The sequence below is a fragment of the Maniola hyperantus genome, chromosome 15, assembly GCF_902806685.2.
Source record: "Maniola hyperantus chromosome 15, iAphHyp1.2, whole genome shotgun sequence".
NCBI classification, from domain to species: Eukaryota; Metazoa; Arthropoda; class Insecta; order Lepidoptera; family Nymphalidae; genus Maniola; species Maniola hyperantus.
In genome coordinates this window covers 1,653,282-1,671,418 of record NC_048550.1, presented here as the reverse complement: position 1 = coordinate 1,671,418, position 18,137 = coordinate 1,653,282, and the positions used below count along the sequence as shown (strand labels likewise).

Below are 18,137 nucleotides of genomic sequence, written 5' to 3'. Positions count from 1 at the left end.
CGCTTTCCTCATCCACCCACTTCCCACAGTCGGAATCCTAATTCCTACTACCTTCTTGTCTCGTCTTGAGAATAGATAATTGTAGAAAAAGGCTAACCTAACTCCAAAGTATTTATTAAAAACCGAGTCAGACTCGCCCACTGAGGGTTCCGTAGTACAATCGTATTTATTTGTAGGATAAATCAAAAACTATTATGTATAAAAATAAATAAAAATCTGGTTTAGAATGTACAAGTAAAGCCCTTTCATATGATACCCACTTGATATAGTAATCTTACTTTGAATGTCGAAAATAGCAATATTTGTTCGAAACACATTTTAATTTTTTTTCTTGTGATGTGACCACAAATTCACGGTTTTCAGATTTTTCCCCAAATGTCAGCTATAAGATCTACCTACCTGCCAAATTTCATGATTCTGGATCAACGGGAAGTACCCTGTAGGTTTCTTCACAGACCGACAGACAGACAGACAACAAAGTGATCCTATAAGGGTTTCGTTTTTCCTTTTGAGGTACGGAACCCTAAAAACCACACATTAGATGAGTTAACACCGGCAGTAAACTAAGAAATTCCTCCGCGTTAGACACAGTGCGCCCAAGAGCAAAATAAGTAGAGCGTGGTGTCGAAACATGATTTGCACATCCGCTGCGCCCGCGCATTGCGTGCACTCGCGCATATATCCCCGCCCAGGGCGTTGATCTCGCCAGATTACTAGATCTAGCGGATAACATCTACACATGTTGACCAGTTAAGATAAAATACTATTTAACTGTACTTACTTAACTTATTAGAAAACTATAGCTTATGCTCGCGACTTCGTCCGCGTAGACCACACAAATTCCAAACATCCTTTTCAACAATTTTTTTCATTCGCATTTATAATAAGGGTACTGATTTAGATGTTTGTGGTTGATTTGACTGCATCGAGGAAATCGAAGAAAATATTATGATGGACGCTAAAGCGGGCGAGTTTTCACCCCTATGTCGTCAACATTCCTTCTTCGCGTACGAAACGCTTTGCGTCATCATTCCTTATACGCATGGCTAGGGTCTGGAATACTCTTCCTAGATCAGTGTTTCCTGTCAATTATAATCCGGGTATCTTTAAAACAAGAGTGAATACGCACCTTCTAGGCAAACGCGTCCCATCTTAGGCCATATCATCACTTTCCATCAGGTGTGATCGTGGTCAAGCGTGCGCCTATAACGAATAAAAAAAAAAGGACAGTGTGACTTAATCGTCAAAAATTAACAGGCTCCCTACAAAAAATGTACCTAGCCCTTTAAAAGTGTTTAAAGTCAATTTACCTTAACAGATTTCCACGCGTTTTCCGTTCGAACCTAGAAGCGGGAAGGAAGCAATTATGTGAGAGAAACTGTTCGACTCGGAACATATAGGTCCTATACTTATGTTAATATTGAACACAATGTATTAAAACGTTCTTAACTACATAGTAGGCTAGTAAATTCTCATCAGCTTTGCTAAAATGACGTACCCTATTACCTAGGCTCTAGGATCTTACTTTGCCAGCCCAAACCTTTGGGCTACAATGAAAAACATGTATAAAACTGCGCATTTCTGATTTTTCTAGTCAAAAGACTCTTCTGTTGAGAAAAAAAAATGGTGTTAAAACACCATTTCCTACGGGGTAGAAAGTTTACTTTTCAAAGGAACAGTTCACGACAGTATGAACCTTTGATTTCACGTCACCCCTAGCTGCCCAAGCCTTTGACAGATGTCGATTCAGGATCAAAACCGAGAGTATTCTCAATATATATCTATGTATTTCACTCTCATGGATTTTGTAATAGATTGATGAACTCTATATACTTGACTTGATAGTCTGTAGTTCTGTACATAATATTTTTGTCTGACTACACCAAAGTCAAAGGGAAGGGTTATTTCAGTAGTCTATGTATGTACAGTACGCAGCAGAAAGTAATGTACATCGGCCTTTAGAATGACATTTCAGTTTTGTAGAGCGTTGTCTCTGTCACTCATACCTATATGACGTTTTGTCGGTCTCAACGACAGAGACAATGCTCTAAAAATTCGCTATCTCCTTCTGAAGCTTCTGAAGGTCGATGTACATTATTTTCTGCCGCACACTGTAACTTTTGATAAGAATGTAAACTAAACAATCACACTGGTTGCTTCAATGACCAATAGGTATAATTTGTATGATCACTCATTGCAATGCTCTCATGATGACTCTAGCAGGTAGATACGCATTTCTTCCGATGATCATAATGAGTGCTCGTGCGTACTCCACGGAAAGTGAAAACCGCTTTCGTAGTAAGAATGCAACAAACGCCATATCCAGGAATCGAAGCAGTGTCTATGTGTTACGTAACCACTGCACTGGTCAGAACCGGTTGAGATCTGTTGGCAAATTGGTTTGGAGTAACGCTTGCGCTGAATTCCGTATTCGCATTCCTATAAGAGAGGTTTCTTTACCCACTTACTCAAAATTTCAGAACTCGCCGACGACGTCGCGTCGTCAGCGATAATTTAGGTTTTTAAAAATTCCGTGGGTAGGTACTTTTTGATTTTCCGGCTTCCACGTCTTTACCTAAGAATATCTCATACCTACCTATGCAAAAAATTACATCAATCTATTACTTATTAGCGAGTGATTGAAGGACAAACCAATGAACCAACGAACAAACACACTTTCGCATTATGGATCGTGAATCTTGATATAGGATGGGTAGACCTGGAGAGTGAAGCTAAGTACTTTTATCCCGGAAAATCAAAGAGTTCCCACGGGATGTTTAAAAACCTAAATCCACGCGGAAGGCGCGAGTATCAGCTATTTATAGTACGCGGCAGAAAGTAATGTACATCGGCCTTTAGAATGACATTTCGGCTTTGTAGAGCGTTGTCTCTGTCACTCAAACCTATATATGACGTTTTGTCGGTCTCAACGACAGGGAAAACTCTCTAAAAATCTGCTGTCTCCTTCTAAAGGTCGATGTACATTACTTTCGGCAGTGTACTGTAAGTAGTACGGCTATGGACATCAGTTCAGATAATATATCCAAACTCCAAAGTAATGAACTATTTCTCTTCGGATCCTTTCCTTCCACGAATTTTCAACCAAAGTAAGTACTATGATGAATACCTACAATTAGCACGATCGATCACGCCGTACCCCGATCTGCGACCGTTGCGAGTTACCACAGAGTTACCACAGAGTTACCACAGCGTTACCACACGCGTTGCTCAATACGAGCCGTTATGCCTGTTCCACTGCTGCCGGTATTTCTGCCCGTGCGATATGGATGGCGCCAAATGACGTCAAATGCCTTAAAGGAAATTTTGTAAAAAAATTAAACACCCTAAAAACACATTAGTATGAGATACCTATACCCCACTGGGGCGAAACGAAAATACTTAAGAAGCTTCGAAGCAGTATTTTGCGGAAGTCTATTCCAAATTCAGCGAAAACTAGATTAACCTATGTTATACCACGTTTAGTAATGTGATATGCACTGCCGGCCTTCCCGGCACTAAGTACACACACCATGCGCACGTTTAAACGGTCCTTCGAGTTCACAGAAGTATTTTACGAGGTCATTTCTGCGATCAGCTGTTTGTAGGGTTGTTACATTGGAGTTTTAAATAGAAATTCTTTCATATCTCCCACGGGAATCATGCTACAAGGCTCATTTTTTTTTTCTACATCCACACATCGATTCTACCCTCAGCTTGCCAGGATGTTACAAACATTATCTAGCACCTTCGTATTGTGGGTATGGGCCCTACATCAGATATTATAATTTTAGATAACTATAACATACATATAAGATTTTGTTATATTTATTTCCTTTAAATCTTATCGAAATAACTTACCTACGTTTTTTAGTTAAGATAAAAAACTCTGCTTTATATAATTAACGTAACTAGCGTATCATGAACGTGAAGAAATTAGAAAAGCTCAGCCAGATCAGTTAATGAGACCCAATAAGGAAATACTTGCATCTGTATGTGGCGATAAATTGCACAGCCGAGCTGAATCTATCGACATCGATAGTGTTGCGAAAAGAAAATGTTAAGTGCGTTTTTCTTCATCACGTCCCGATGCAGATGTTTACAGAAAATAGTGTCGTATTAGCTGATACCCGCGACTTCGTACGCGTGGATTTAGGTTTTAAAAATCCCGCAGGAACCGTTTAATTTTCCGGGATAAAAAGAATAGCCTATGTCCCTCACCAGGTCTTAAACTATACTCACGCAAAAAATCACGTTTATCCGTTGCTCCGTTGCGACGCGATTGAAGGCCAAACCAACAAACCAACAAACAAACCCACTTTCACATTCATAATAGGGGTAGTGATTTAAATCTTTTTTTCCTTAATAGCTTCTTACTAAAATCTGGCACACTATACGCGGCTCATACGCCCTTGTTACCGGGAACTGACAATGAAATCATAATACGTGTGAAAAACCTAACTCCACGCCCACGCCACGCCACGCCATGCCACGCCACGTTCCGGGCAAATCGCGTCGCTTCCGCATTTCTCCAAGAAGATTTCTGTGACTTGTTTATCTTTTAAGTCAACTAAGGAAAACTAAAGTAAATATCTTTCTGGTATTTTTGAGTAAAATCTAAAAACAAAAAAATATGTGTTCACTAGTTTTAGTTTATGTAATATATATCAAATATATTTGGGCACAAAATAACAAGCGCATTCGTTCTTAAAATATCTTTGCTTATACCGTGTCCTGATTTACCGCCATCACTTTTCAATAATAATGTATCTAATAGCGGCATTATCTAAAGAGTTATGGAGGCTTGCACCCGTCACGGACGCTTGTGCCATCAACTTACGTAAAATCGTTGCATTTACTATTATGTTAGCCTACGTTTTACGAACATGAGACAGTATGTCATCAACTGATTGAATGACAGAAAAGATCGTTTCAAATTATATTTATTTGTACCTTCGTTGCAATAATTTAGAAACCAACTAGGCCCATGAGGTACTGAGTTCGTTAGGCATAAGTGGTCTCAGGCATTGTCTTAAAAACAATATAATATCGTATATTGCTTGTTCTCCTAATATACAAAACGCAAAACATGTTCCCACCTGTGTCCGTCATAGACTTTGAAACCATCCATCCGATGCGCCCCAACCCGGTTTCATTAGGTTTCATTGGTTTTGCCCAAATTGACGATTGGTCAGTAAAATTTTACTATTTGATTGTGAAATAGAATTGAATAGTAAACAGGAGCGCGAGCGCAGCGAGCCCAATTTTTTTAATGTTTAAGCACAGAAAAAAATTACCACATAATAATAACCGTTGATCATAGTCACCAAGGCCAAATTAGCCTCCAAAAAGCTTGGGGTGCTCAACAGAGCAAAGCGGTACTTCGCGCCCGAGCATAGGCTCCTACTCTATAAGGCGCAAGTCCGCCCTCACATGGAGTACTGCTCCCACCTTTGGGCTGGAGCACCCCAGTACCAACTCCTTCCATTTGATCGGATCCAAAGGCGGGCTGTTCGACTTGTGGACGATCCCAAACTAACCGCCTCGTTGGAAAGCCTGGAGCACCGCAGAGACGTTAGCTCTCTATGCGTGTTCTATCGCCTGTATAATGGGGAGTGCTCTGAAGAGCTTTTTGACCTCATTCCACCCTCTTTTTTCTACAACCGCACCGCGCGCCACCGTAAGGAATTTCACCCTCACCATCTGGGTGTCTGGTGCACTTCGACCGTCCGCTGCGCCAGATCCTTCTTTCCACGCACGTGCAAACTGTGGAACCATCTCCCATCGGCGGTGTTCCCACTAGATTATAACATGGGGTTATTCAAGGGGCGGACCAACAAATTCCTAAAAGGCCGGCAACGCATCGGCGGCTCCTCTGGTGCTGCAAATGTTCATGGGCGGCGGTAATCACTTAACATCAGGTGACCCGCCTGCTCGCTTGCTCGCTATATCTATTAAAAAAAAAAAAAAAAAAAACCAACCCACAAACAATGGCAAGCTCTAAATTAAATTTCCCAAATAGCAACACCACAGTTCCATAAGAAGAAGTAGGCAGGTCGGTATGTCGGAAGTGCACAAAAGGCATATTAACATCGACTCCTTTGAAGCGCGTTCCACATCTGATTGTAATTGTAATAAGTCATACATATTCATGGCACGATATGGAGCGGTCAGTTCACCCGTCACCGACTAACTGTAGTTACGTTTTAGGATGATGGAGTACAGAACCAACCAACGGTATACACTGAATTGGGTTTGAGAAACGGGATAGTATTATTTTTTAGTTCATGTACTGCAGTTTCTTCAAAGGAATCAAAAATGAAAATTTTATCTGAATCCATTCTACACCAAATTGTACCTGCCTATAACAACTTTGTTTTACTTTATATGCATAAATAGATTTCTCATTTCTAGTTTCTTGTTTTGTAGGTCGCTGTTTTTCAGTTTGTCCATCAACAGTATGAATTCTGTACCCGTAGTATAAGATTTTACGTCTCACCAAACGTTGCTAGAATTCGAGAGTCGAAACACAATAACATCAAAGTAAAATGGACCTAAAGGGCCTTGAATTGAAGTCAAAAATTCAATGCCACTGATTTTAATTTCGCAATGTTTCCGCTTGGAGCGCTGGCTGTAGATGTGTAGACAAACTTGAGCTTTAAAATAAGACGTTTAAGATCCAGTTTACTATAACGCGGAAGTATTTCGACTCTCGAATTCTAGCACCGTTTGGTGAGACGTAAAATCTTATACTACGGGTACTGCAGTTCGCTATACCCCAAAAACGAATACTTGAGAAACATCATATTGCCCAGTTTTAAAGGTCATTAAAAAAAAAATTAGCTGAATGTATTGAATCAGATTTTTACTGTACAGATAAAAAAGTTTAATTAAGAGCAGTTTTTTTTTGCGAAATAAATTATTTATTCTAATTGATTCTTTTTTGTCTACAGGAACACACGACATGGCTGTCGTTACTAGTAGCCCTTGTCACACTGGTCTCACCTGGTAAGTTTCCTTTTGATAAATATAACTTCAACAAAAAAATTGTCTGGTTTATTAATACAACGAACGGAAACATGTATTACATATGTGTGTGTTTATTAATCCATACGCGTTACAAATGCAAAAGTGTATGTTTGTTTGTAAAAACGTAAAAGAGCGCAAATTTTATTACTAGATATAGTTTTTTCCATCTGAAAGTCGCAAATTACCGCATTAGTATAGAAGCAGCAAGAAGCAGGTATATAATTTCATAACAAGCACACAAAAAAGATGTTATAACAAACGTTCGCTATCAATTGATTCCAAACGCATTGTCTCTACGGGAGAACTTTGCTCTATTGTTCCGAACAGACACAAAGGAACAAATAATACGGCTGTTCGTGAATCACCATTTATGGAATCCGTTCATGAATGCAAGGAATCGAAGTTAAGGTATTTACCTACTCGTACCTACTACCTACTTAAAAGTGCAGTGTCGTACGATCGTACACGGCACACGATCTTTTATTTGATTCTGTACAGAGCAGGCTATGTTCAGAGGTCAACTGCTTTGACGAGTCAGGAAAAGTTCAATAACTTTTAAGCTCAGTAGATATCTGTACGTAGTCGAAATTCCAGCACGGACAAGTACGATGCGATTTGCCTTCCCGTTTCTAAATCAGTTCAGTCATCAGTTTTCCCCTCCACTTTTCATTCTTGCTTCATGTTAGGCTGCCTTCATATAAGCCCGATTTAAGCGCATGAGGAAGTGGATAGAAATCTGAAAAGTTGTCAGACCAAGTAAACTCACAATAGCACAAATTAATTAAAAAATATAAAAAGTTCGTGTTTTCCAAAATAATTCTAACAGAAATCGAATCTGGGCCATTTTTTTACGAGTATGAATGATCGTCTATTTTTTTTCGTCTCTCTCAACTTATATATTATAAATGAGAAACTGACTGATTAACATTTTATTATTAAAGTAAAGCTCAAACTGGATACAGAGACTTGACCTTCTGTATGAACCTTTAGAGCGTAGACTAAGAAATTATTTTGAGAAATTCCAGCGAGATCTATGAAACCTGAATCCACGAGAACAAAACCAGGGGAAAAAACCAATACATTAATGTGCAGTTTTAAAATTTAAATCTTACTGCTGATAATGATAATAATTAATTAATTAAGTATACAGTATCACATTTTATCTAAAACGAGTTTGTAAATATTAAGTAATGAGCTATTTTTGTGAATATTTTACCTCTTAGTTTCATGATATTTAGTTCAAAAAATATAAAGCAAAAAACTTTAAAATGATTCTCTTGACCTCTGTCATTTTTAAAAGTATGCTCATGAGCATACCTATTTTTTTTAAAGAGTATAGTAGCCATGTTAATTATTATGACCAATATTCCCCTTTCTCCTCCAACTAAGCGTAAAGCTTGTGCTAGGAGTAGGTACGACAATAGTTCAAGGTTAGTCGGAGGTTCAAACCTCCGACCTTTCGGAATTCAGTCCGCTCCTTAACCGTTGAGCTTTTGAGGCTTTTTATACAATCAATGATTATGTAAATGATAAAAGAGCGTGGATTTGATTCGCTCTTGCAATACAACGATAACTTACAATACGTGACTATTGTAAATCGAAAGAGCAGCCGCCGAGTTTCTTGCTGGTTTTAATTCTAAAGCAGTGGTAGATTCACTTCGCGATTCAAAAGCACTTGTATATCACTTAGTTGAATAAAAATGTTTCTATTTATACTTCGAGGTCGTACCAGGAACACATAACTTGGATAAGTCCCGCAATCACTTCATTTTACACCACCACCACCACCACGCGCGCCACCGTAAGGAATTTCACCCTCACCATCTGGGTGTCTGGTGCACTTCGACCGTCCGCTGCGCCAGATCCTTCTTTCCACGCACGTGCAAACTGTGGAACCAACTCCCATCGGCGGTGTTCCCACTAGATTATAACATGGGTATATTCAAGGGGCGGACCGACAAATTCCTAAAAGGTCGGCAACGCATCGGCGGCTCCTCTGGTGCTGCAAATGTTCATGGGCGCCGGTAATCACTTAACATCAGGTGACCCGCCTGCTCGTTTGCTCGCTATATCTATTAAAATTTCAGCCGAAATAAAAATATACCATCAACTCGAAACTTCAGTCTAGTGCTGACGTCACTAAAACGGCGGCCACGCGCATTAGCAATTTGCGGGACGTATACGAGCTACCTACTGAACACTCTGTGCCATAAGTTATCTGCGTACAGTCGGAGGCCAACGCTCCAGTGGGCTCACAATGCGCCATTGTAAGATTCACTTGTACAAAACATAGAAATAAAGAACCTTCAGGTTTTTATTCAAATCACACATGTAAATGAAAGTTTTTTTCATACAGATTTTATTCTCAAATATTCTTATAAACCAAGAACACCTCGCACCTCATTCATCAAAATCCTGAAGGTGCTTACTAACTTAGTTTTTTCTATTGCTGATAGTAATTTTTTACAACGCCTCAACGCATTTAATTCGCCTAAACTCAAAATATAGTACCTACCAGTGGCGTGCACAGGTTTGAAGCCAGGGTAGGCACTAGTTAGCTAGGAACCTGTTTATTGGCAGGTCAAAATGAAAAATATGCATTGAGCTATTACAACTGGGGTAAGCAGTGCATTTATGCCTCTATGACCTGCACGCCCCTGGTACCTACCTACTCTTATTTATCTAAATATATAAAAGGAAAACGTGACTGACTGACTGATTGGTCTATCAACCCACAGCTCAAACTACGGTTCGTGCTGAAATTTGGCATGCAGTAGCTAATATGACTAAGACGTCCGCTAAGAAAGGATTTTGGAAAATTCAACCACTAAGGGAGCCAAATAGGGATTTGAAATTTGTATGGTCCACGCGGACGAAGTCGCGGGAATAAGCTAGTTTAGCAATAAAGCTTTAAAACAAATGAAAGAAAATAATTGTTAAGTAGAAAAATCCTTTATTATGGCTTTAAGTGAGTCTTGCATGGTTCTTTTAAAGACCTCATAAATGACTACGAAACGTTCGAAAGCTCTGCCACTGATGCAAAATGCATTTTGAAATATCTAACTAAGTAAGTTAAATTGATAAAATATAACAATACGAATTTAAAAAAAAACAATATCGGTTTTTATGGTATTTTATGTTCAATATAAACCGATTAATTTACTGATGGCCATCAGCTAATAACAAGATTTTACGACACTGGATGTTGCAATAATAACAATATGTACTATAAAACTTAAAGCTAGCCTTATCTAATTACTATATAAATCATGACCGCGTGGAATGGTGCCAAGAATACTGGCTGCATTTCCGCGCTGGACAGCCAGGCTGATCCGCTGCGCAAAAAATGAGCCAGCCCTTCTGTCACCAGTTGAGGCTATTAATCGCGGTGAAATGTCTCGTAAAAATTTTTTAGCACTAAGACTCCATGGCCCCAGGGTCTCCACGGCAAACGGCACAAAAATGTAACTCTCTATAAGAGAGGCATACTTGCGCCGCTTGCCGTTTTCAGCTGTTTCTGCTGCGGCTCCCGGTCTTGATGCTGTCTTCCTGATATGACACGGGGCCAATGTGTCAACGCAAGTTGCGTCCCACATTAGCGCCCGTCCCCGTTCCCAGGGAACCAGCGTCAATCCATCAGGTCTCTTGCCATCATCCCGACTAATCCCTGCCGGCTCAATGAGCGCAGGAATATTTATGGTGGCAAGAGCTCTTTTAATTGTATCGTTAAGAGAGCCATGCCTAAACAGCCTACCGGAGCTCCTTTGGCAAGAGAGTCCGTGGATTCCAAATTTATCAACCTCTTTTCCACACGGACATCTGTGCTGATGGCACAGTGGTGTTCCCAATCTGAGACCTAGAGCCACACGAAAACTTTCGTTATCTAAAAGTGTGCCGAGATTTTTTGATGGCAAGGCATGCAGCCAATACCCAGATTCCTTTTCGGATAATGCTAGAAGCCTGGCACGATCTCTGTCACTTGTAAGATTTTGAACCAAATTCGTATGTGTCAGTTGAACCAATGGCAAATCCCAAAGTTTTTGTGTAGTACGTTCCTTCGGGATGTCGACATTGGGACATCTGACCTTCCAACTCTCTAGGGCCTCTGTGGCATAGGTCAATGATGAATTGGATTTGAGAATTTGAGAGCTAAGCTCTTTTATACTATGCACAGAGGACAGAAAAGCCGGAAGAGCTACACTGGAAATTTTCCTCACGCCGATGCCACCGTACTTGACCGGTAAAGTTGCTTGGTTCCAGGAGTGCTCATCAAAAGTTAAATTTAGAATTTGTTCTAGTGTAATTTTAAGGGTGGCATCCATGTTATCGAGTAGTCCATGAAATGTATGTCCATATGTACTTGCCTATACTATATTGTCTTTAATTTTCCAAATCTAGCTATCTTGTCTCGCTAGTCGCTAGATCTCATTAATGTTCTTTATACTCATACTAGTGACGCGCCCCGGCTTCGCACGGGTGCAGTGTAGATACTAATGCGATGTCAGTGTGGTTATTTTATTATAATTCATAAGAATAAGACGCTAATTTTCGATGAAAGCTCTCAGTCGGCCTGATTTCTTCCGACATCTTAAACAATTATCGTCATATTTCAACAAATTAACACAAAAGGATGTCAAACTATACGTAAAAACCTTGCTCTTTAATCACTCTATCTATTGATGAAAACCCCATTAAAATCCGTTGCATCGTTCAAAAGATCTAAGCCTACAGAGGGACAGACGGTGGGAATCTACTTTGTTTTATACTATGGAGAGAAGAGACATAGTCGCTAACTATGGGCCTCATAAGAAAGCTCAGAGTCACTCAGCGGGTGATGGAGAGAGCTATGCTTGGATTTCTCTACGTGATCAAATCAGAAATGAGGAGATCCGTAGGAGTACTAGAGTAACCGACAAAGCTCAATGGATTGCGAAGCTGAAGTGGCAATGGGCAGGGCACGGACGGACGACATCAGACGTGTCGCAAGACCGTGGCGTGTGGAAGTCCCTACAAGAGACATATTATAGCCAGCAGTGGACGTCTATCGGTTGATGATGATGATGAGAAGATACTTAATATTGATGGGCAAACCCAGTGAAGCGCAGCGAATGAAACAAAAAAATCTACAAATGAAAAACCATAAAATCTATAGATATTGGATAGTGTGCATTCTTTTTGTTTTGCGATGAATTCGTTATGAGGTTTTTGTTTATCAAGTTTTTATCTCGGACTTTGCGTGACCTTTTAGATTTTTGTGATAAAAACAACATTTTCGTAAAAATTCGACAGAGCTGTAGATAAAGTTTATAGAGTTTATTTTTGGAAGAAAGTGGAATAGTTGCATGGGTGCTGCGTATTTATCATCATCATCATCAACCCATTGCCAGCCCAATAATAAGCACAGGTCTACCACGCTGGCCAAGTGCGGATTGGCAGACTTCATCACACACTTTTGAGACCACATGGAGAACTCTCAGGCGTGCATTTCCTCACCATGTTTTCTTTCACTATTAAAGCAAGTTACATTAATAATAATTGTTGCAAGTATGCCTGATGGAGTCTGATGGAGAATTACATTCGCGGATTCGGGGTTTCGGGTTTCGGGTTTGGCACCTCTAAGTGTATACAAGTTAGCCCATGACTGCAATCTCACCTGGTGGTAAGTGATGATGCAGTCTAAGATGGAAGCGGCCTAAGCTGAAGGGGTATGGCAGTTTTTATTAAACCCATGCCCCTTTGGTTTCTACACGGCATCGTACCGGATCGCTAAATCGCTTGGTGGCTCGGCTTTGACGGTAGGGTGGTAACTAGCTACGGCCGTAGCCTCCCACCAGACTAGACCAGGAATTTAGAAATTCCAAACCCCTGCCAGGAACCTGGTATATCTCACTCATTAGACCACAGTGCTTACCTCTGCCCACTTCATGATCATGATCAACCCATCGCCGACTCACTGCAGAGCACAGGTCTCCTCTCAGAGTGAGAAGGGTTTGGCCATAGTCTACCACGCTGGCCATGTGCGGCTTGGTAGACTTCACACACCTTTGAGAACAATATGAATAACTCTCAGGCATGCAGGTTTCCTCACGATGTTTTCCTTCACTAAAGCAAGTGATATTTAATTAGGTACTTAAAACGCACATAATTGCGAAAAGTTAGAGGTTCGTGCCCGGGATCGAACCCCCTACCTCCGATTAAAAGGCGGATGTTACCACCAGGTGAGATTGCAGTCAAGGGCTAACTTGTATCTGAATAAAAAAATAAAAAAAGTGTCCTAACCACAAGGCTATCACAGCTGCCCAGTTGCCCACGTTAAAATGATTTCTAATACGATTTTTCTCTTCCAGCGTTGTCGAGTTCGCCTCGCGTGGTGTGCTACTACACAAACTGGTCGGTGTACCGGCCCGGCACCGCCAAGTTCAACCCTCAGAACATCAACCCCTACCTCTGCACGCATCTCGTGTACGCGTTCGGAGGCTTCACGAAGGACAACACGCTCAAGCCCTTCGACAAATATCAGGATATTGAGAAAGGTGAGGAAACTTTTATAGCCACACACTTATCTTCGGTTAAGCTAAAGAAACTTTAATTAACTTTAACTAATTTTAGCTTTATTTTTAGAAACTTTTAAAGTCAAAGTCAAATTATTTATTCAGAATAAGGTAGGTAACATGTTATGCTTGCTGATGGCCAAAATTGTTAATTTGTAAGATGATAATAAATTATGTACTAAAGCTACTAAAGCTGCGAGGGTTCCAAACGCGCGCAATTCTGAGAAGAACCCACAACAAACTCAGCCGGGTATTCTTTTTATTACCACCTCTTTACAAAATCACTTAAACTTATTAGAACTATCACAAAGATTTTAAGCAAGTTTTTCTTGTAATAGGATTTTTCAATACTTTACTTAGAAAGGTACATGTTTTTAAAAAGATTCTTTAGTCTTATACTAATCAAAACTTTCTAAACGTACATTTAGGTATTTCCTGATAGAAATTTGTTGACTGGTACCTACTTTTTTATTTATTCGATCAACTACTGGACGGATCGGGCTGAAATTTGGCATGCAGATAGCTATTATGACGTAGGCATCCGCTAAGAAAGGATTTTTGTAAATTCAATCCCTAAAGGGGTGAAATAGGGGTTTGAAATTTGTGTAGTCTACGCGGACGAAGTCGCGAGCATAAGCTAGTTAAATATACATAATTCAATTGTACAATATTTTAATAGTAATTTTTGCCTCGCTGCGGTGGTCTCGACGAGGTTTTAGATTTAATTTAATTTATTTTAGTTTTAATTTAATGTTTTTTTTTAGATTTAAGTTTATTAATAGTTTATTTGTTAACCATTGATAATAAAAAATAGTAATTATAATTAACTTATTGCATAGATATAAATTCTTGCAATTATTATTAAGTATTTCAAATTCTTAGTACACATTTGAAATTTTGCAGTTAATTTGTTTGCTTATTATGATCATCGGTATCAATGTATCATTAATTTAACGGAAGTTAAAGGTAGGAACATCCTGTACATCGTTAATATCTACAGTCCTAGGCGAATTATTATTATCTAAGTAGATATTAGGGAAATCGTTTTAACTTATAAATATGTAGGTACTGATATTGTAAATTACCTATTAGGGTGAATCATCCTGGACTTTGCGAAAACGATCTACAAACAATGTTTACTAATTATTTAATTGATTTGTTCCCCAATTAGGTTAGGAATTGAAATCATATTATTATAATAACTCGTATTTCAAATAAAAACTGCACTTCTAAAGGAGGAACATCCTGTATATATCAACATACCTGTTAGTTAATCTTCGATATAATTTGGTTTAGAAATCAGATTTTAGATTACAGATTACCTAGTTACTTACCTACATAATAATTAATAACATTTATTAAACACTAGGGACCAGCCCCGGTTTCGCACGGGTGCAATTTACTAATGAAGAAAATGAGAAGTGTATTGAGATTTTTTTACAAAATACCATCTCCGATTTTCTGATGGATTCTCGAAAATAATTCTTTCATACAAACCTCGTGCCGTGCTCAATTTTCAAGTGATGAGCTTTCATACATGCGATAATAAATTTTTATTTACTTATAGACTTGTTTAATTTTATACAAATAATATATTATTGTTAGGTATGTATTTTTGGCATAACTAATATTTTTATTTTTATTGCTAACTTTAATTTTTAGGGGTTCCGTACCTCAAAAGGAAAAACGGACCCCTAATAGGATCACTTTGTTGTCTGTCTGTCTGTCCGTCGGTCTGTCAAGAAACCTACAGGGTACTTCCCGTTGACCTAGAATCATAAAATTTGGTAGGTAGGTAGGTCTTATAGCAGACATTAGGGGAAAAATCTGAAAACCGTGAATTTATGGTGACATCACAAAAAAAAATTAAATTGTAGTCATGAACTAATAATTAGTATTTTCAATTTTAGGTAACTATATCAAGTGGAGTATCATATGAAAGGGCTTCACCTTTGCATTCTTAAACACATTTTTATTTATTTTTATGCATCATAGTTTTTGTATTATTATCGTGCATAATGTGGAAAAAATACGACTGTAGTACGGAACCCTCGTTGCGCGAGCCTGACTCGCACTTTGCCGGTTTTATTGGTAAGAACCTTTTTTATTTAACCTTCTTTGATATCCTTTTCAACCAGGTGGTTACGCCAAATTCAATGGGCTGAAGACTTACAATAAAAACCTCAAGACGATCCTGGCTATTGGAGGCTGGAATGAAGGCTCCACGCGCTTCTCTCCCATGGTTGCGGCCAAGGACAGGAGGAGAGAGTTCGTCAGGAATGTTATTAAGGTAATCAAAGAATAATCTATACGTTTCAAAAGACTAGTTCTAACTGGCAGTCTGTTCTATCAACGTACATCTACCTCGGGGTTTGAAACCAAAGAAATAAGTTATAGTACCTAAAATAAAAATTTGTTTGATATTGTATTGAATTTCTAAAAATCCTGAAACACATTCACACACGTCGTTTTTAACTGAAAGCCAATTAATACCAATTCAATTCAAATTCAAAGTAATACCAATTTGATTTCTCTCCCGTCAACAAAAAAGGCAGGTGGGTCTTTTAGCACAAATAAAGGAATAAATACGAAAACGAAAAAAAAAAAGAATTAAAATGTTTGTGTTCGTGAACAACACTTTTCAAAGTTAGATACCATTTAGATACTAAGTGGGATATCATATAAAATGGCATATATCAATTGACGTTCGCATGTGTCGCTGCCATTTCTTTGTGTCTGGTATAGGCCTTTACAATTGCTAGAGATTTAAGATTATATCTATAGTAACCTCGGTTATCTCTCGTAAGATAAGGTAGCTATTTGCGTCAACTACTGTACCTACTATGAAAGCTGGACCGGCCACTGCTCAGGCTTACACTTTCTCTGTCATTAAGTTATTAAAGCACAGGCGCATATCTGTACCTAGACGTTATTAGTTATTACAGGCTGTGAATGTTGCTGAGTCCACATTCTTTGATAGATTAGATTCGGTTTCGATTGGATATCTTCTATGGGTGCAGCGCATGGATAAACAATAGTTAAACAATAGAACTAATTCAATGCAATCAACTATCTCTATGTACTACGCATTAGGTGACTAATCCAAACAGTTCTTTTTGATGCAAGCCTTTGACTCATATCACAACTAGGCCATACGCCCCACAGATTTTTTTTGAGATTTATCGAGGGTTAAAATTAAAAGAGTACTTATAGAACAATTAATATTGATATTTATTTGAGGTTTAACTAATCTACGTAAGTTTTAAGTTACATAACTGATTTACATAAATATAGATTCACTCGACGCCGACGATTCGAAAGGTGTATGTATTTGAATAAAAATAAAATAAAACCAAACGAGGACCCAAGAGTTTGGCCATTCAAAGGGGCAATGCTACCAGTGTCTTGGGTAAAATGCTCGCTGTGGTGGTCCCGATGAAGTTATAGATTTAATTTAATTTAATTTATTTTAGTTTTAATTTAGATTTAAGTTTATTTTATGGCATTAAATTTGAACGTAATATATTTTCATTTTTATTTCCATAATATTCAACTGCTTGTGTCATTCAGTTCCTCAGACAAAACCACTTTGACGGTCTGGACCTCGACTGGGAGTACCCATCTTTCCGTGACGGAGGCAAGCCCAAAGACCGGGACAACTACGCCAAGCTCGTCAAGGAGTTGCGAGAGGAGTTCGAGAAGGAATCGGAGAAGACGGGGAAACCTCGTCTGCTGTTAACCATGGCCGTGCCTGCTGGTATTGAGTACATCGAGAAGGGATTCGACGTGAAGACTTTAAACAGGTAAGCTCTAGCTATATCATTCGGCTCTATTAAATGCTAAAGTAAGTAATTATTTTATTCTGAAACTTGGCTGAAAATCAATCTCGAAATCGTAAAATAAGCAAGAAACAATATCAACTATCCGCTATGTTTGGATTTTAAAAAAATGTTAAAGACGTAGAAGACGCAAAGAAATTTACGGTCGCTTTAGGCCTGATTTTTTAGAAAGAGTTTTGGATTTTCGACAGTTTTTTGTATCTGTTAAAATGTCTTTTTGGACCATTTTGCGTCGGAACTGATAAAAATTCTCAAAAATCTACGACCACATCTGCGCATCGTAGACGCGGGATGCGGGAGCGTCCACGACGCGAAATATAGCCTATACGTGCGTCGTGCAGGTGTAGTAGTCGCGTAGGTGTGCGTCATTAATTAATATCATGAGAGGCGACCGTCGCGTTGCTGACATTCCCGCTTCATAGTCGCTTTGATCGCGCAGGTTTGGATGATGCTTCAAGACAATGCAGCAAACTTGAAAATTTTGTTTCTGGAATTCTTTAATTTGATCGAAACTGCGAACTGCTTGAACTGATTTGATTAAATACATAGTCAAAACCTAAGAGATTTCATAACAATTGTTGTAATCTAGTCAAAATTACTCCATTTAATGACAAAATTTGCTTTAATAATTATGACAAGTTACAACAGTTTATTGTCACTATCATTGTATTGTTCTGAAATGCAAAAATAAACAGAGCGGCGTGACCAGACTCGGGAAAAA

The 18,137-nt window shown here is 38.8% G+C and overlaps 1 protein-coding gene across 1 annotated transcript in view; it reads left to right on the top strand.

Annotated features, from left to right (window-relative positions):
- Positions 1-18,137, top strand: part of Cht6 (Chitinase 6) — a 69,920-nt gene that overhangs the window by 31,282 nt on the left and 20,501 nt on the right. Inside the window, exons 2-5 of the mRNA XM_034976142.2 lie at positions 6,951-7,005; positions 13,374-13,559; positions 15,716-15,867; positions 17,148-17,380. Of these exons, the coding sequence (XP_034832033.1) occupies positions 6,951-7,005; positions 13,374-13,559; positions 15,716-15,867; positions 17,148-17,380 (626 nt within the window). The remainder of the gene's footprint in view (positions 1-6,950; positions 7,006-13,373; positions 13,560-15,715; positions 15,868-17,147; positions 17,381-18,137) is intronic.